The 20,829-nt window shown below is 40.1% G+C and overlaps 1 protein-coding gene across 2 annotated transcripts in view; it reads left to right on the forward strand.

Moving 5' to 3' along the window:
* The window catches only part of LOC120735575 (chemokine-like protein TAFA-2), an 84,228-nt gene extending 63,767 nt beyond the window's left edge, over positions 1 to 20,461 (forward strand). The window contains exons 3-6 of one of the 2 annotated variants that reach the window (XM_040035008.1): positions 6,264 to 6,419; positions 9,545 to 9,669; positions 10,250 to 10,306; positions 18,891 to 20,461. In XM_040035008.1, coding sequence (XP_039890942.1) covers positions 6,264 to 6,419; positions 9,545 to 9,669; positions 10,250 to 10,279 — 311 coding nt within the window. In that variant the 3' untranslated portion in view covers positions 10,280 to 10,306; positions 18,891 to 20,461. The remainder of the gene's footprint in view (positions 1 to 6,263; positions 6,420 to 9,544; positions 9,670 to 10,249; positions 10,307 to 18,890) is intronic. The other variant, XM_040035009.1, reaches the window with a different exon arrangement.
* Positions 20,462 to 20,829: the final 368 nt, after the last annotated feature.

The raw sequence follows: 20,829 nt of genomic DNA on the forward strand, positions 1-20,829 counted from the left end.
AATGGACTGGTACTAAACAGTCCGCTGGGGCAACATTACACATCTTTGTTAACAGTAACAGTGGTAGAAAGTTTGAAAAATGCTCTGTGGCATCCATAATATTACAAAATTGTACGATATGTAGATACTTCTGTGTTTTTTAAAACAGATTCTTCTTTCTCGTTATATTTTATGCAAAGGTGTAATTGTTATGTTTTGTTTGGCAAGTAGGTAGTTTCATCATTTGCAGTTGTTTTTTTTTCCTTGTTACGATCACATTGACAGTTCTACTTGCCCAGAGCGAGGCCTGTAATCCCAAAGGTGCTACGGAGGAAACAACCGGCTCTCAGTGCTGGAGCTGTTCCAGCGATTATCATGAGGAATGTGAGGTCCTTGGACAATAAGATGGACGAGCTTAGCGAGCTGATTAAGACCCAGAGGGAACACAGTGAGTGTGGTTTGATGTTTTTCATGGAGACACTCACGTTCCCCAGACTACAGTGTCACACTACCTGGCTTCGGGAGTTTTCGTGCAGACAGGGACGTTAATCTAAGAGAGAAGAGGAAATGTGGAGGGACTGCACTGTGTGGGGATGAAACCCAGCGTAGTCCTGGATATTTTACCATAAAGAGATGTTTCTGTGGCCTGCATGTTGAGCTGTTAGCTGTCGATCACACATCCATCTTAGTCGCAGAGAGAAACAGAAACGCTGCTGCTATTTGAATTCAGTTTAAATCAAGATCATATTCGCATTCGTCCGCTGCCACAGAGGTCATCAGAATGACTGTGGGTGTGGTGAATGACTATGGATCATAACCATCCTGCCCATCTGTAGTTATTATTTTATTAAGCTCCCTGGTGTAATATCTTTAGGTTTTGGTTTATAGAGCCGTTCAATTTATTTGAACCTTTCTGAGCTATGTTTGGTACAGTGTACAAATTTACAGGAGAAGCTGTCTTTTATAGCCTGTTCTGGTTATAACAAATTCTGGGTTGATTTTCTTTTAATTACCTGCTTCATTTTGCTGGGACGTGCATTATAGTTTGCTATAGCCGTGGTTGCATTGACAGGCAGGTCAAATGGGCTCTCAGCCGTCTGCTAGGTGTCATCTCAGCCACCTCATGCAGTGTTTGTTGTGTTTGTGCCTTTTGGGGAATTTTTTTCAATACAATTATCTGACAAATAATCTGGTTTGCTGTGTGGTTTACAGCCACATTAGCCCCTCCAGTTGGCCTATGTTCCATTTTTGAGTAGAATTGCATCTTATTTTTATGTTAATTAGCACATATTAGCAGGTACTATGTGTCTGTGGGATACTCCTGTTAAGAAAGTGAATGTTTCATATAATTAACAATTTTCACATCAGAAAAATTCATGTAAGAACATTTGCATAGGTTCTTATAAGTAATAATAATAATACTGTTTTTAATTTTTATCTGTACTTGTTCAGTTGATATTTTTCCATTTAGAAAATCACTGCAAAAAAAAAAAAAAAAGTTCTTCTAATATGTAACTATAAATGTGGCTAAATATGGTTGTGGTGGAGGTGTGGTCAGCTGCAGGGGAGGAGTGGGGCAGTGAGTTCAAGGGGGCGGAGCCAAGTCTGGAGGGACAGGTGGAGATGATTTGCCTAATGAAGTTTTTCTCTTTTTATATAGTAAAGCCGGAGACCAGAGAGGGGAGTGTGTGTGTGTGTGTGCGCGCGCGCGCGCGCTCGCTTGCGCGCAGACGACTAACTGGAAAGTTAGCGAACATGGTGCCGAACCATAAAAACGTGTGATGCTTCAATAAACAGTCCTCAAGTGTACATCGTGACGATGTGCTGGTTCGATCTTTACAGTGGTTAAATAATATATAGTAATTATAAGGTATTATCTGAATTATACACAATGCAGGCTCTTATCTATTGGTTCATTATTCTGGACACGATTTTTATTGTCTTGTCCTGTTTCTGAATTAGTTTCGCATCCCAGAACACAATCCAGCCCCAGCTCGTTTGTAGTATTTCATGTTGAAAAAAATGAATATTTTCCACTTTGGCGATTGGAGTTGCAGTTGCTGGAGAATCATCTCAGTTCAACTAAAACACATCACAGATTTTTAACTGTCATTTTTTTAAAAATATGTTGTCTATTCAAAATGTATCAACTGCTTAGATTTAGGCATTAAAAATGACTTCATTATGTTAAAAAAAAAAAAATCAAGGATTTGGTTGAAATGCAGTGATTTTCTTAGTTTATAGCTGTTTTTTATGTTTGCAATGTTGTAATACCCAAACTGGACAAATTGTGACAATGAACACAAAGAAATAGAGCATGTTTTGTGGGTGACTATTTCACATTTTACTAAACTATAAGCATTAAAGTAGACAGTTTGGTGTGGTTTGGTCCAAAGCCTACTCATTCTTGGTCTTACCTTGCTCGCCATAACTTAAAAAAAACCTGGAAATATTCCTGCTGTTAGTATAACCTAACTTTATTTCTCTTTATGCTGTATTTGGAACACCAACATTCTCTTGCGTCTCTCACTTATCTCAGTTCCAACAATGTGTCTGCTAGAGGCGGGCAGATTGATCGAGGTATTGATATCAAGGCTGGTATTGGTATCATATTGATACTAGTGTGACAGGATCAATACTTTGTTTCTGTTCCCCAAGTTCAGGATGTAGCCAAATGAATTATGTTAAATTATTGTTGTTGTTTGGAAATGAAAAATGTGCTACTCTCCCCTGCATACGCTGCCTTTAGAGGCTAAGAGTCAGTATCAGTATCACAGTATATACTTGGTATTTGACTGATACCAAAATATGCAGTATCACACGCCACTAATGTCTTCACAGAAGAAGTACTACCTACTCTATAAGTAGTTATGAGTACTCACTCATAAATATTTATAGTTTCCAGCGTCCTTCTCAAAAAGGCTTGTCTAGTTTTTCATGCATGGCTGTTTTCATTTTTGCCATTTTTGGATAGAACCACAGTTGAGATGCAGACAGGACATATAGGACAAGAGAAAAGGCTACAACAAGCAACAAAAGTCCCCAGCCAGAGTCAGACTGGGGACGGTGCAGTTACATGACATGCTTAGCCATCAGGGAGTCCCTGCATCCTGTTATTTAAATTTCATGGCATGATGCTGGTGCTATAAAATTTTGAAGGACGAATCTAAAAACATAACCGCGGCAGCAGCAGCTGTGGTGTATCCGGAGCCAGAGGGATCCTCTCTGTCAAAGCGGAGCACAGCAGGCTAAAAGATGGACTCTGTGTGAGGAGGACTGAATGATTCCTGAGTGAAATGCTTTCTCTGTATCTGCTGGCAGTGTGCGCTGAGCAGGCATCCAAAAAGAACTCTAAATCCAGTCAGAAACACCATTGCTTCTCAGTATGAAGCCGCTGGCAGCACAAAGACCTAAAGCAGCTCAGCTTACTGTGTGTTTGTCTTTCATATCTTTTTTTCTTATTTGCAGTAAGCATCCCGCTACTTTTGGATGGCTACCTACCTGGTGATTTGAGAAAGGATGGTGAGGATAGAGCAGACATGCATAATCAAAAACAGGACGTCCCCTTGCTCTTCCTGTGTTGTTGTTTCTTTGCTTTTTGTATTTTAAGTATTGTGGGGTTTTTTACCCGATGATAACATGTATAATATGTGTGAAATATTTGATCCTATCACTTCGTAGAGATTAGATAACCAAAAACATGGAGCAGCAAATATCAGAGCCTCAATAAAAGTCATATTTTCTGAACTCAAATAAGATAACAGATGCTTTTGTGTTGCGTGTTGTCAGATTTAATATCATTCGGTCTCAGAAAAGCAGCTGATTCTATCACCTTTAGAGCTGCTTGTTACAGCAGCCAAACTGTTGCTGTCCACAGACGTAACACGCTGAAGTGAAAATGAAATTAACCAGGCTTAGTTGAGTTGCTCGAGTACAGACTGTTAGGACCAGTTTCATGCAGTCGTTTCAGATTTACTGTTTACCGCAGCGGCAGCAGTGTGTATCTCAGCAGAAGGACACCTCATGAAAATGTCACATGCAATTAAAAGAGGATGGAGCAGCTCAGGCTCTAAATAATTCAGACAATAGAGCGTGATCTGGAAATTGGCTCCACATACTGCAGCGCTGCACTTTTGCCTTCACAGACCTGATTTTGTTTGTTTGTTTGTTTGTTTGCTTTTTGTTTCGACAGAATGCTGCTTGCTGGGATAAATCTAGAACAGCATCATACTTGAGTAATTCTTCATATACACAGTGCCATTTTCTATTTTTACATAGACATATTTACGATTATATTTATTGTGCAAATGATGCCAGAGGCTGACTGGTCACCATATTATCCTCTGTAAAGAGCTGGATTACAGTTTCAGCAATCAGACTTCAGAGCCAAACTTAAGTAAGTAATGATCTTAAAGGGACTCTGACCATCAGGGCTATCTAAGGACTTTTCATGAAAACAAAGGCTATTTTTTTTAGTGTTTCATAATCATAACATATTGAGTGACTTTCCCACATGGAAAACTTCTCAGATATACACAATTATTATTAGTCATTTGTATGTATTACACGACATATGCCTCATGCTCCGTATAAAAGTGCAGCCTTCTGCATTTCACCTGTAAAAGATAATTTTATGATTTATGTACAAGTTGTGTAAAAAAGAAATTGAGCTGAAACTGACTGTTTTCATTGATATTGTTCACATTCAGCCTTAAAACAAAAGAAATCCTTTCTCTGTGTCTTAGGGTTGGACATGCAACTGGCACACTATTCTGTGGGCTGATCATACTTAGAAGCTTTGCGGGTCCCGGTGAACTCAGAAGCGAGTATGGCAGATTGTTGTAGTCACGACACCTTTTGCATTAAAGCCAGCAGCCTTACAACCCACCGATCGAAAACAATACCCTTCTACCTTGCAAAATCAAGACAGGCCTGGCTTTGATGTCTTCCTTAGGCCCAGAAAGCGCTGCCTGCTTCTTGGACAAGTTCACAGACTAACAGGATGGCACTTTTTAAGTTTTTATTGTTAAAAGTATCCTCAGCTGGTAGGGCTGAACACATTTCTTGAGTCTTGTATACTAATTTACATTGCAGCATCATGGCCCACACATCCTGCAGCCAGGGCAGTACCTGTACCTATTTGTTCATCGGATTTAAAGTGCAAAGTATCCATTTTAGTGTCACAAAAAATTGAGAGTGATATCAAATGCCAGCTTAGACTGCAGAGCAGCGGGAGCCACACAAAGAACATTGATGGGGTTCCAGATGCCGTTATTTCAACTTCACCTCTGCAACTCCAACTCTTTCTTAAACTGGAAATCCCTATCACACTCCTCCCTCTTCAGCTGGAAGCATGCTAGACAACATCAACCTAGCATTAGCCATAGCCAAGTGAAGACTGCAGAAAGTGAGTCAAAGTGGGGGCGTGTCATCGGCCTGTTCTCAGTTAGTACCTGTACAACAGGTGCAGAAGCAGGCGGTACTATAGTCTACCCTGACAATAGGGAAACACGTCTAGTATAGCCACCACGTCAGCCCCTGCCAAGCTAGGATATTTGATAAATGCTAGCAAGTTAACAATCCCCTTCTCTACTAAACCAGACACCGGGGCTGCCAGTGATTCACTCAGAGCTGTTGAAAAACTGACACCAAAGAAAGATGCCACCTCATAAAAATACTTTTTCCTACAAACTGGTTGAGTGAATAGAAGAAGCAACAGCCAAATCTACATACAGGTCAGCTAACCTAGAGCTAATGCCCTGCTGATTAGCCAATCTGAAAAACACAGCAGTAAGGAGAACAATAACAATTTTAGTGGTCTTCTAAGATCTTAAATCCTATATATTTGATAGTATATATATATATATATATATATATATATATATATATGAGTTGAAATGTAACTGTTTAACTGGAGCCTAACACATTAGGGTTACTTCACAAAGCAGAAAGCCTGCCTTAGAAAGATGAATCTGGGGTCACTATATGATATGCAAATTATATAGCATATGTTGGCCTTTGCTTCTTGTTAAAGCTGTCACTTGTGAATCATACAAATTTATAGACTGGTACTGTTCACATAACGAGAGAAGCCTGTGATAAATGAGCTCTTTTAAGGAAATTAGTGGCCTTTTTGCTTTCAGGCTAATCGTTCCCACAGATGAAAGACCAAAGAGAGATATTATCTTGGGATTCAATCCAAGGCCAGTAGTGCAGCTTCAAATGAGTGTTCAAACTACAGTGAATCATTCAATGAGCACTGACTTTTTCTATCATTTCCCCAGCAGCCCACCATGTTCGAACTGGCACCTGCGAGGTGGTGGCGTTGCACCGCTGCTGCAACAAGAACAAAATTGAGGAGCGGTCGCAAACTGTGAAGTGCTCCTGCTTTCCCGGACAAGTGGCAGGCACCACCAGAGCTGCCCCATCGTGCGTAGATGGTATGTTCCAGTAACCGAATATTTCATTGGCAGTGTTCACCTTTTTTTTTTTTGCTGATACTCCATCCCACAGATTTTGAGGGAGACTTGCTGAGGTCAGTGATAAATGCCAGTACATACAGTACCAAGTCTACTATTGAAGGAATATGCTAAAAGAGTACAATTTCTTATCAGTCACAGCATAGACAAATGAACCAACACATATCCCCTTTTTTCAATACGTTTTAGACATTGTTCTGTTTTTGTAGTCCATTTATAAAATGAAGAAAACAGACACACAGTTATATCAGCTTCCCAACGCCTAAGACAGCATAGTTATGACTTATTTTATTCAACTAAAGCTCAAAAACCTCAAAACACTTTGTAACTGCTTCTGTGCTTGATACATCCTGTGGAATACACAATGAACGTGTAATTAAAACTCATTGAAATATTCTCACAGTTTGAGGTGTCCTGATGAAGCCCCAGGGCTTTGCAGAGACTCTCCTGAAGGGTTTTTAAAGTGACTGATAAATGAATGTGACGCTGTCCAATGCAGACTGTAAAGTCGATGACCCAGAAGGTCTCTTAGCATGCTAATGTGTCAGCTGAAGTGGCTGCTTCGCTTTGGTTTGAAAAGCACGGATTTCTGGCTAAACTCTGGACCCAGTCATGTTTGACCTATTCCTTGACATTTTAGTATTGACATTTTCAGCAAATTAGAGCTGTGAGCCACTGGCCTCAGTTTAAAGCTCCATGGGTGATCTCAGAGAAGAATGATCAGCACTTAACCTTTTAATTATTCTTTCTTCCACAACCAGGGATTACCTTTAGCTGCACTCAGTGTGAGACAATCTCCACTTTATATGAAGATAAATGAACCTGCAGACATCTGAGAAAACTTGAAGAGATCTGAAGGTGTAATTTTAGAGAGGCAGCTACAGAAGATACCCGAAAACTTTACTGAATGGATTTTGTACTACCATATTGTTGTATAGCCACTTAACAAAACAGACTTTTACATCTTTGCCTTGATAATCTGATAATGGGCGATTATCAAAGCTTTGCAGTGTCTGCAGTGCTTGCTGGTGTTCACTGTGGTGCCAGTTTTGGACCCAGATTACTCCGCGAAGCTCCTGACTATGGTAGCCGTAATGCTCCGACAATCCATCAAGCGGTGCAGCTTCGTATCTTACCAAAGTCGTACTAAAACATTTGACAGATTTTGAGCACCGTGTACATCATAAAAGCAGTTCGAGATCAGTAATCACATCCAGAATTCCTACAAAAGACGCACCGGATTATAAGGTGCACTCGATTTTTGTGAAAATTAAAGGATTTGAAGTCAGATCTGCGTGTCTCCAGTGTGATCATTTATGAGTATAAACCCAAGGTCAGTGCATCGATTCAAAGGCATTTTTATGGCTACACTAAAACAATCAAGGAAAAATAAAGCATAACTTTAATTCTTTTTCCCAGATGTTTTCACTCTGAGCTGCCCTCGTGCCTTCACGGCATCATTACCTGTTAAGTGAGATGTATCCCATAGACTTTTGGTATGTTTGTTCATCAATACTCCCATTTCATTTCATGAGAAACCTTTGTGGCTTTTTAATAGCTGCTGTTACACAACCACCATCTGCTTGCAGTTGACCTGATGCACTTTTTACACCACACTGCTGCCATAACCCCGGCTGTGTAATTCAAATTGATTCCCTCATGCCATAACTTCTCCATTCTCTGCAATTTAATGGAGTGAGGCTCCAGCGGTATATGTGGATTATAATACCCATTCTCTTCATTAGGAAGTACACTAACAGCAGTGGAGGGGGTTGTGGAACGTGGATAATGACCTCTGTAATAAGCCAAATTTAAATAATGTCTTGTAGATCGCAGCATTAGCGGTTTAATGCTCACTGTTGCAGAGGCAGATGAGTTGGTGTTCTCAATGCAACTCAGTGATTTCCATTTACGTGACTGAAGTCACATCTGTTCGTAGTTCCCGTCCCACCCTTACACGTGGATCAGATTTGTCACAAGATTGTTTGAATACCTGAAATAGAGGTGAGTGTTGCCAGTCAAAAAGCAAATCTTACATCATTTAAGACAGCTGTCGGAAGGTGACATGGCTTGCTGAGAGACGGGTATGATGATTTGATTTATATCCGATGGGAACCTTCATCTCAGGCTCATAACGTTGTGTGGAAATGTGCTTGAGACCTAAACAAAAACGGTGTCGAAATGAAATTGCAAAATAAAATGCAGATGACTTTTAATATAAAAACAAAACATTTATGAATTCTAAATGTGTGATGGTAAACATGGTTTTCTTCTTTATTAGTTAGCAATATTCAACAAAGAATCACCTACTTTAGGTTTTCGAGTACATTGTGGCAGACATGTTTGTGACACGGCTGCAGGAGAAGCCGATGCAGCTCGTCACACCGCCCTGCATAAATAGTACTGGGTCCTGAGTGTGTGGTTGTTGTGGGTGATGTGTGCAGCTGGCAGCGGGAGAGCTGAGTGTGTGAAATAATAATAAAGTACGCTGAAGATTATGGAAATGTGGCGAGTCTGCCGTGGAATTATTACAAGCATTTTTTCTTTTACCTTATTTTGACATGTTAAACCAACTGTCTGACTAATCAACATCTAACAACCACTGCGAGCTAGTGGTTGACAAATGGCCCAACAGGTCTGTGTGTGACTGAGGTCTTTGTCAACAGAAAGACAACCAGCCATGAACATCTGAAGAGTGTGTGCAGTGGCGAATCTTTATAAATGCAAAATAAATTAAGAGAAGAGTTTACCTTACACTCATAATCCATTACAGCCATCTTGTTCCTGGTTATTTGTTACCTGTTTGTGTTTGACTTTTAGTGGGATTGTTGATTATATCCATCTATAAATATATTAACTACTCTTTTTTTAAAACAGTATGCTAAGTTAGCAAATCTGCAGGGACACAATGTCAGTGAAATGTGAAATTAGCTCTGGATTAGCAGCTAAACCAACTTTATCATTCAAAAGTGAAAAAAAGAAATAAGCATGACAGTCTAGTCCTTTATCAGTATTTCCTAACCATAATACTGTGAACGAAGATATTTCCACCTATTTGTTCTTTGACCTTTATGTCTTTTTGTTAGCGTCAATAGTGGAACAGAAGTGGTGGTGTCAGATGCATCCGTGCCTTGATGGGGAGGAATGCAAAGTTCTTCCTGATCTGAAAGGTTGGAGCTGTGCTACAGGAAACAAGATCAAAACCACTAAGGTAAGGTTAACCCACAAGTCTTCACTGGTGCCACATCCAAACCTGTTGAATCTGACCTAACCCACTTCAGCTCTACAAGGTCAACAGGCTGCGGCTTCTATTACCGTCGTCTCTTCTGCCTTTACCTAAAAACTGATGTTTGCAGTCGGTGCTTGGACCCCCTGGGGCCTGTAATCAATGGGCTGCCATGTCTCCTTAGCACTTTCAGGCCACTTCAAGCACCCAAACTGGCCAATTACTCACTCCAATTACCTGCTTTTAACGTTGTAACGTGATGCCCGTATCCTTCACTGTGTTATGATGACCCGTAGACTTCAGTTCTGCCTCTCCACATGTACTTAATTATTTAAACTGCCTGCACCACACCTGCCGGGAGCCGGGAGCCTGGAGCCTGGGGCTATTGATTAAGGGATTTGTCGAGACCTCAAAATGGGATTATTTTATATTATATATATATATACATACATCTTTGTAATCATTTTTTGCTTTTAGTGGTCCAGGCTTCTGAGATGAGTGATATCTGGGAACAGATTGAGGTAATTATCACGTGGTGACTGTATTTTCTTTTGTTGTTTGACAGATTTCTGCTGACAGAGACCAGCTTTGGTAACGTCAGATGCTTCACAGCGGCGTCCAGGTGATAAATCTGTTATTGTTCTCCTTATTATATTTGATGTTTCAAACATTTGCTTGTCTCAATTCATTAAAATCCTCACTTTCATTTTGAACATAAAGAATTTTCAAAGATGGCTCATTTTTACGTTATAGTCAAATTATATTATTAAGTACATCTCTCCCAGTAACGTAACCACACTAGAGAGTTGAATGAGAAGAGGTTTATGATCCAAACACACAACAACAACCTGTTCAAAGCATCAGCATTTCCCAGCGGATTTATCTTGCACACCTTTGAACTCAGTCAGAGAAACAAGTTTCTTAAGTTTCAGATCTTTCTGCAGGCTGCTTAAAGCAGCGGGGGGGTCACGCTTTCTTCTTCACCTTTGCTTAGCTTTTCTGGAAAAACAGCACAACATAAACTAGGAACTCAGCTATTCTGACCTGTATAGTTGTATCATAAATGCATCGAATGCACCCCAGAAGCACCTCGAGAGTTCAAAATATAAACCACGCAGCGACGGGCTACCACAAAGCTCGGAACCCAGTGGGGAATAGAGTCGGTTTGGAGCACGTCTCAGCAAGAAAAACAGTGTCTGACATGTAAATATGCTGAGACGCAACAATGACTTTTGCACATTTAGAGCCCCAAATGGCAGCAAGAGGTAACAGTTTAAACTGTATCTTTTATACAGATAAACACAGACATCCTCAAAGGTGACAGCAGTAACCTGCGCTGTCTGCGATGCGTTATACCGCAGGGATGAGAGGAAAAAAAAAAACTCTAATGTGGGCTAGTGCCGCTTTTTTATTACACTGTTTATAGTTCTCTTATAATTTTATATTTTTAAACCTCTGCTCATCCTCCACATACTCGATTCACGATTCAATTTGAACAGATGAAAAAGTCTACAGCATCTCACGCTGAGGAGAATCATTACTCTGGGAGATTTGTGTTTTGTTCTTGAAGTCGTTGTAGGACTTTTGTCATGTAATCTACCAAATGACACTGATTGTAAGTTATTGTAGAAAAATGGCAGAGAAAGTAAAAGAAAGAGAAATAAACACCTTCTGGATTGCTCCAAGGATATGCTCAGGCAAATGTTATTGTACAGTACTTTTAGACTCCTTTATTTGTTCATCTATCATCCGTCTGCTTATGATCACTCATTTATGGATTGAGTTAATGGTAATTCACTTCTCTTCTTAAGGTATAGACTACATTACTTTCAGCTCAGGGTAGAAGTAGGACACCATCTCTTTGCTCTGTTGTTCAGTGGATGTGCGTATGGAGAATAGTGCCATGTTACCTGAAGGATTTGATAAAGTTGGGGGGGAGAAGTCCACCTTTACTGCTTCCATAGGAATTAAGAGTACAAGTACCAGCCAGGTGATGTTAATTAAATGCACTTGATTAATTGATCATCTGCAAGTGTGAGGACCTCTATAACAGAACCATATTTGGTACCTTGTTGGTCTATTAACGTGGATGTGAATGCTCCAATCGTTCCAGGAGTGGACACACCAGCAAATTCACACCAAGGTCAGACTGTGCAGTGTTTAGAGAAACAGCAACATCTCAGACTCTGAGTTAGCATATTAAAGGTTTATTTAATGACAGTACAATTAGGAAAAGACTTAATGAGCATGGCTTGTTTGGAAGTGTTGCCAGGAGAAAGCCTCTTGTCTCTAAAAAGAACATGGCAGCACAACTTAGGTTTGAACAAACCACAAGACCTCTGCATCAATGTCCTTTGAACAGACGAGACCAAAGTGCAGCTGTTTGCCCATAATGCACAGCGGCACATCTGGCGTAAACCAAACACTGCATATCAGCACAAACACCTCATATGAACTATCGAGCACGGTGGTGGCGGGGTTATGATTTGTGCTCGTTTTCTTGGACAGCTTGCTGTGATTTAATGGGCAATGTACTGCTCTGTATACCAAAATATTTTAGAGCAAAATGTGAGTAAAGCTTGGCTAAAACTGACTGAAATGCTGTGGTGGAACCTTCAGAGAGTTGTACATAAATGAATGGATGCAAACCTCAATGAAATGAAGCAACACTGTAAAGAAGAGCCTCCCACAATGATGTGAGAGGCTCATGAAACCATACAGGAAACTGTTACTTCAAGCTATTACTGCTAAAGGTGGTTCTACAAGCTGCTAAATGATAGGGAGGACTTAGTTTTTTACAGGACTGCACACAGTCATGTGAAAACTTTCTTTTTCATGACTCGACATAGTCATTTGCACTGGAAAGAGCTTTTTCTGGTATAATAAAAGCGCCCTTTGCCTTGCATTCTTCTGGGAGAATCTCATGGCTCTAAACTGCTCTTTTAATTGGAAGAAATTAAAAGTGGGAATATATCAGCTAGCTCACCTTTATCATCAGGAAATAACTAATGCTCCCATACAGAGAGAGGCAGAGACATTTCTTTAAACTGATCACTCAGCATTGCCCTCGGTCTCTCACAGTCACCATCTTTCTGTCTCAGCTGCTGGTGCTAAAAAGCTGCATGCTTTGAAGTAGACTACACTACAATACATCACATGACCTTAATAGAAAGCAGAGGGTCTGTAGTTTTGATGGTATTTCAAATGATTTGGGGATTTCTAAATATCCTCATATACCAGGCATATATTATAATATTGTCAGAGTGCTTGAGCCTATTTGTTTTTGCCTGTGGATCTGACTATGTTAAAGAGTAAAACACAGTGAATCGTGTCTTCAGTACTGGATCAATAGCTTGTTTTGTTTGAATTTAGCAAACGTAATAAACAGGAATGTCTAAAACTAACTGATATGCTGATATTTCCATTGCTATGCTGCCACTGAGATAAAGTGATGTTTTTTTAAGTGAAACTTCGAGGCACAGCCTGCTTAGATTTCAGAGCCATTACATTTCAGAGCGTGAAAAATTGCTATGACAGTCATGAACGTCACCCCCGCGTCCTTGAAATCTTAAAACCCTGAGCTACATCATTTTGTAAGGAATGATAATAATAACTAGCGGGACCAATAACTACAAAGCAAACAATGTAACTGTGAGAGCTGAGCTGCAGATCAATACTTGTTTTCACTCACTGATCTTTGGTTAGCTGCAAACACTGTTTTGAAAAGAGCTCATCATTTTTGTGCTCTAACACTTTTAACTATGTGACTTTTTTTTTCAGCTGTGGCTGAAAATGCAAGCCATCCTAACCCTTTTTTTTGTTTTTTAAATATTGCTGCTTCAAAATTTAAATGTAAATTTTTAAGAGGACAACAAGATTTTTAAAGACATCAGCTGCACAGAGTTGGATACAAACTGAGCCCACCCTGAGGTACAATCCTCCCCCCCCCGATAAAAGCCTGTTTTTTCCTTACCTGTGTTGCAATCCAGGTTTTAATGTCATTAACGCCTTGAAAAGTGAATACTGAAAGTTTTCTTCTTCTCCCACCCTGCTACATCCTTGATACTAATCTGCTATGCTTCTACCATTTAAATAAGCGCAGAGTAGCGCCACACCTATAAATTTCCCAGAAGAACAGTGACTACGAGTTTTGATTTGTGGCAGAAATTGCCCAATAGTCCAGAGCGTGAAACTTAATTTGGAGAAAGGTGGCTCTGTGGTGCCACCACTTTCAGTTTCTGCTGATTTTACAGGCTGATTCACACATTAAAATCACTCCCTGTTCATCTTTAAAATGGCCATCCTGCGAAAAACCCGGTCATGGTAGTTAGAACACAAAACATATTGCAGAAAAGGACACTGCAGTGTTCCAATTACACAGCTAAATGACACAAACATGAGCCCTGTACCTGCTGTGTTAAGACTTTGAGCCAGCCTTTCTTCATGAGCTGAATAGAAATGAAGCTTTTGCCAGTTAAATTAGCACTTGCCAGCCACCAATTAAATTAACACAATACTCAGGGAAGACTTGGTTTTTCCTCTTAGTATTTTCGGCGGTGTTTGAGACACTCGAATCCTGGTAATGATCCACCTCCTGAGTTGAAACGCAGCGTAGATCCATCTCTGAAGACAGTTTCTCTCCTGACAAGAAATGACTTTGCTCTTTGTCATTTCAGCCTGAAATTATTCTCAAATTAGTACCACATTAATCACAATGACAGCCCTGAATATAAATGGCTCTATAAAAAAGAGGGAAGAATTTATCTCAAGCTTGTTCAGCGACCAGCAAAGTGGTGCAACCACCTGAACTTATGGAAACTCTTCACTCTCTGCTTGATGTGATTATGCTGGTTTTCTTGTCAAGTGGTGGCCTGATGGTTCTTGGATTGTTTTCCTTTCCTGCATAATTGTGGATGATTAAAATAAAACTATGCATCGCCATGCTGCTCTGCCCAATTCTTCATCAAACAGACCATTTGTGAATTAATCTAACCAGGCTGTCAGAGCTGTCTGTTTCCTGTCAGAAGTTCAGCATCAATAATGGGGGCCTTACAAGTCCGCCAATGGCTTCCTTCAGTTCGTCAAACCTACGTGGCGCCTGACAGGCGGTTGGAATTGATAGGGGACGTCGTTATGAAGGTTGTTATGCTAGGCTCCTCGAGTCTTTTCCAGAATGTACTTTTAGAGGAGCAGAGGAGCTGCCAGTCAGCTGCCGAGCTTCATGACAGGCAATTTAATCTCAAGGAGAATGGAGGTCTTTGCAGTATGTCACAGCGGAGAACTCGGAAACAACCCACCAGCATCTTATTTCCTCATGTTGCACTGTATGTACAGCACTGTGATAACAATTTATGCAGATACAAAAGGCTGTTAGTTTTTAGGAACAGGAAGAAGACTAATCTGAAAGAGCTCCAGATGTGTTTCACATCAGCAGGAGTTGCTGCACAGAGTTTTGAACCACTGGCAGAAGTGGCTGCCAACTGCTACTAACAACTGCAGCAAGTATCCAGTATTTTTATATAACACTACATCTCATCCATCCATCCATCCACTTCTCAGGGTTGCTGGAGCCTATCCCAGCTGTCATAGGGCAAGAGGCGGGGTACACCCTGCGCAGGTCGCCAGTCTGTCGCAGGGCTAACACTCCCACATTCACACCTATGGGCAATTTGGATTAATCAATTAACTTATCCCCACAAACTGCATGTCTTTGGACGGTGGGAGGAAGCCGGAGTACCCGGGGAGAACATGCAAACTCCACACAGATAGACCCCGGCCTGATGGTGGAATTGAACTCAGGACCTTCTTGCTGCAACAGTGCTAACCACCATACTGCCCACTACACCACCACTACATCTAATGTTATGTTAAATGCTTGCTCTTCTTCATGAAAGGGGAATACCAGCCAACTTGGTCCAGTGTGCACTACACTCAGTTTGAATGTTGTGGTGATTATATTGTAGCTCTCATATAGCCTTGAAAATCTCTGGCTCTATACAGACCAGTTTTTTAGTCCTACCAGTTTAATCTTTCGTTATATAGTAAATGCATAAAAAGCAACTGTAAAAAGCACACAGACCTTATGCTCATTTATTGTACAGGAACAATTTAAAGAGTTTTCACATTTCATAGCACAAGTAGGTCAAGGGATTTTAGACCAAATGTTATTACCTCCACCAAGGAGGTTATGTTTTTGGTAGGATTTGCATGCCTGTCATTCTGTATGTAAACATGATAGCCTGAAAAATTTTGAATAAATTCTGAGGGGTGTAGAAGGGGGTCATGTTAGGCAAAACTACTACTAAATTTTGCCTTACATCCATCACAGTCTTCAAGGTCAACTTTAAGTGATGAAGCATGAACCCTGCTTCAGAGTCCAAATTACTCTGCGTTAATTAAGGCTGTTGTGCTTTTAACATTTTTAATGTTTTCTTTCTTATTCTATTCAATCTGAACAAGCCCCTAAAAACATTCAGTGATCACTGCCGGCCTCTCTCGCTTTTTATTACCACTGTTCATTTTAAAACCCAGTTTTCAAAACCTTACCATGTAGCTAGCCACCATGTAACACATCATTATATACCAGCTAGCCCGACTTCAGTAAACCTAGAAACATCACTGCTGTTTAGTTTTCTGTCTTCACGTAGCAGAGCTGTACGATTGAATTTTTCAGAAATCTCTCCGTCAGAACATGCTATGTCATGTTTAGGTGGAAACTAGCAAGCTAACTTCCTGCTAACTTCTAACTCTGGATGTTAAACTTAATTGTTACACCTGGTAAAGCAGCAACGCTGATCATTTTATTACGGATGAAAGAATTTAGACAGTTTATAACTCTCAGTGATGCTGCAGTGTTCATTTGACTTTGGGACCTGAAGCGGAGTTTGACAAAAATTGACAAAAAGCTTTGAAAAAAGTCCATAGAAATACTTGTTGGGTTAATTGTTGGCTGTGAATTAGCTTTAGATGTGGATGTGAGAGGTTGGGGTCGTTTTGACCCACCTCTTGCGCTATAGCATGTGGAATAAGCTCCAAACCTGTGACCTAAGCACTAGATAGACTTAATATAATTCATTTATAGATGGTCTGACACTCCCCAGTTAACAGTTTGATAGTAGATAGCTATCACATGATTGCATTATTATTGTTTGACTACTGCTCAGCCTAAGCAGTGGTAATATTTTAAAGATAATTTCTAATTTTTAATATAAGGCTACTGTTAAGCATTTTATTGGCCTATTTTTAAACTAATTACACAAAAAAAAAGCTAAAAAGAAAAACTAACAAAGAAGTTAATAAAGGAAACAGGACTAAAAGAAAATGTAAATACTTAAAGCATTTTACCTGTTTAGCTGATATCTGTCCACTTATGCCCACTAATTAATTACCTTAAGCTGAATCATCCATCGCTATAGGTGAATGCAATTAAATGTGACTGTGTTCTCTAGCTGGAGGTGGAAGATAAACTCCCCACTCTTTTCTGTCTCACACACTGTGTTTTTACAGAAGTGGAGAGCGGCTACCTAATCCTTGGCACCTATTCTGTCTGTGACACACAATTAGAGCTATAGCAACGGGATGTCGCCATATTATTCAGCTGCAATGTTTCGCCCGACCTTGCTGATCTCAGTCACTGAGTCTCACAAGTTTTCTTGCAGAAACCCAGCTAGACGGTTAGCACATGGCAAACATTAGCATCAATAACTTTCCAGTCTAGAAGAAACAATCCCACTCTCTGAAGCAGTGAAAAGCTACTGTTACCATTCTTACTTTGAAAACCAGGCATGATTTCTTTCTGAGGGTATCTACTTTGGTGGTAAGAGTTACTAGGTGCTTCAGCCACTGGTATCCACCCAGTTCACTTGCGCACATGTCCATCCACATTTGCCTTTCGATGGCCATTTTCAAAAGGACATAACATCATGCTGATAAACAATATTTACCGTTAGTTTAATTCTTTTTTCACCTTTTATGTCTCTTGTTGCAACCTTAATTGTACAGACCCCTGGATTATCCATGTGTTTATGGAGACATTGTTTTGTGCACTGGTGCACAGTCATGTTGGAACAGGAAGGGGCCATCCCCAAACTGTTCCTGAAGCATTAGGAGTTTGTTTCACTGGAACTAAAGGACCGAGCCCAACTCCTGAAAAACAACCCCACACCATAATCCCCCTCCACCAAACTTTACACTTGGCACAATGCAGTCACACAACGGTCATTCGACTGGCAACCACCAAACCCAGACTCGTCCATCAGATTGCCAGACGGAGAAGCATGATTCGTCATAGAGAACACAGCCCTGCTGCTCTTGAGTCTAGATGCAGTTTGCATTGTGCTTGCTTGTTAAGCTTCCTGCTTTCTCTCTGTTTTGTTGCTATGTTAAAAAGCAGCTTCTGTCAGGTTTGAAAAAAATGTTTTGCTTGTGTCCATTTAGCAAGTTCAGCAATCATAGGCTATAAAAATGCTTTTCAGTGCTGTGAAGTTTAGTGTATGGGGATGATGATTGGGTCATTTTTAGAGCCTGCCTCAAGTGGCCAATGTAGGTACTACAAAATTTTTGGCACTTCCACCCTGGAGGCTGTTACTTGGATGGTGCTGAATGTGCCAGGGTTCTAGTCCAGGTGATATCAAGTTACACCTCAAGAAAGCAATTAGAGGAGGGGTGCATAATGGCAGAAGTGTCTTTGTTCACTTTAAGTCATATAACAGGTTATGTCATAGCTACACAGCAATGTCTTGATGCATCTGGACGTAGCATTTCTCCAGATGAACAGAATCAACCTACACAGCGATGTTCTTGTGGGGCTTTCAGACCATTTTAAAAATTTTTCTTGTGAAGATGAAATCTGTTTCCTCACAGTGTCAAACATCAAAAATAAGCAGCAAGAATGGAAAAATCAGGGCTTCGAGATTTGAATAATGCATCTGATTCTGTTGTTGCTTTGCCAACATCTTTGACATGTCAATCAGCGTAGGCGGGAGCGTTCGGTTGATAAAGTTTAGTTTTATAACTGGTGGCTATGCTTTTCAGTTCTGTGCAGTTCCATTTTTTTTCCTCTTGTGACCTCAAACAATTATATACTGTATGTCTATATATATAAAAAATAATGTTATGTTCTGTAACTCTTTCATAGGTGATGTTTTGATGATTCTGCAGCTGTCCTGGCTCTGACTTTGTTTCATTAGGTTTCTCTTCTGATTTAGGTTGAACCAACAGTTCTGGCCCGCGGGGATCATCAAAGGAGAAGAGAGTAATGCAAAGGACCTTTCTGTAAATAGAGACATCCTTTCTTTTGGAGTGCAGTTAAACTTTGGAACACTTTGAATGCTTCTTCCTGAACTCTATGGACATCAAAAAGAGGAGCAGATCCCATTAAAAGTACTGATCATTCAGCGTTCCTTTTCAAAGGACTCCGTATGACTAGCCTTACCGGACAACAGGATTTAATCTGACATTGTGCTGCTTGTAGTAGAATACAACGGTGAACTTTGCCTATATGTTATTTATAGAGTAATACCTCGTTCACAGGTTTTTTTGCATCACATGTTGTCCAGGGTGAACAGCAGGTCAGTATGTCGTATAAGCATCGCAAATATTGAACACAAAATGCATCGTGGCTTTCTTCTCTAACAGAGTGTACTTTGAAAAGTTTAATATGGGTTAAATATATTTAAATGGGGTGGTTTTCATAGAGATACACAGCCACAACCAAGAGGAATTCAACCCAAACGCTAAAACAAGGACATGTTACATGAAACCAGCACTTTAAAAAAAAAATGGCACCAACTGGTCAAACCTACCAGCTGTTACCAGACAGCAAGAGGAAACCATGTGTGGTCTGAAGGTCCTCTGAAAATCATCCTGTCATTTCAAGCCACTTTTATCAGTTTAAAATATATTGTTTATTATTATCATTATTATTATTAGTATTAATCTTTTTTGGAATATGGCTCGGGAGTTCGAATTTTTGACAAGAGCTTAGTGTAAATTAAACACAGCATCTGACAGCAGCGGCGGTCCTGAAGCTGTTTTCAACTAGTTACTCAAGTATGATTTTCTGATCACCTTTTAGTAGGTATCGCTGACACTTCCGTTGTCTGTGTAAGTGATGACATCAGTAATAAACTATGGTTGTGTAACTAAAGCCACGTGTCTTTGAACCATCTGTATGTGACAGTGACTGAAAGGCTCCACAGTGTAGTGGCTTACACATTCACCTATCAGGTCTCTGGGAAGAGACACAAAGCTCTTTGGGGTTGGATCATGAGGGGCACTTGGTGTTATGGCAGCTCCTTAAACATGGCAGTCCCCTTTCTGGACTTTGGAGATTTTATGATTTTTTTTTTATATGATGTTTTCTAAAACTGTGTCCCTATCTCTTCTGAATAAACAGGCACAGAATTTCATACAAACATTCGTGGATCCCACAAAATGTTAAAGGTAAAGTGTGTTAAATGTCACCAGTAGAGGTCAGTAATTGCAGTCAACTCAATTCTGTTTTCTTACCCCTACCTATTCAAATGCACAATCCGAGCTACAGTGGCCGCTGTAGGACGAAACAACTTGGGTTCATGACAGCCTAGACTGTGAGTCTGCTGTTTACTTCACCTGTCAGGATCTGTCCACATCTATTGGACTGATGGCCTCCTGATGGCCTATGTAGATGAGTCCGTAAAGCAAACGTCTGTCAGATGACAGTGAGGTGAATTGTTGGTGATAGCCTGAACTTTGCTGGTGTTGTTTGCTGTTAGCCGGCAACTTTCTTTGAAGTGGATTTAACAAGGTTGGACTCTTAGTTAATAAACTAATATGATATTAGAATCAAACTGTTTATCGGAGGCATAACATTAGCTGGCATAATATTAGCTTATAACCAGATGTTGTTGTTTAGCCAGCTGGTTGTCAGCTGTCCCGAAATGGGAGGGTTACAACTTTAGCTCGATAGATAGATAAGATAGATAAGATAGATAATGGTCATATATAGTTTGAAATAACTTTTTGTGACCTCAGAATTAAAACTAACATATAAGGTACACTAAATACACTTTATCAGTTAATTATTTATGTACTGTGTGTGACTGGTTTCTTAACATGTACATAAAACATGATTATGCAGAATGGAAATCCTCATCCTGGCTACTA

This window comes from Simochromis diagramma, unplaced genomic scaffold, assembly GCF_900408965.1.
Source record: "Simochromis diagramma unplaced genomic scaffold, fSimDia1.1 OVJJ01000816.1, whole genome shotgun sequence".
Classification (NCBI taxonomy): domain Eukaryota; kingdom Metazoa; phylum Chordata; class Actinopteri; order Cichliformes; family Cichlidae; genus Simochromis; species Simochromis diagramma.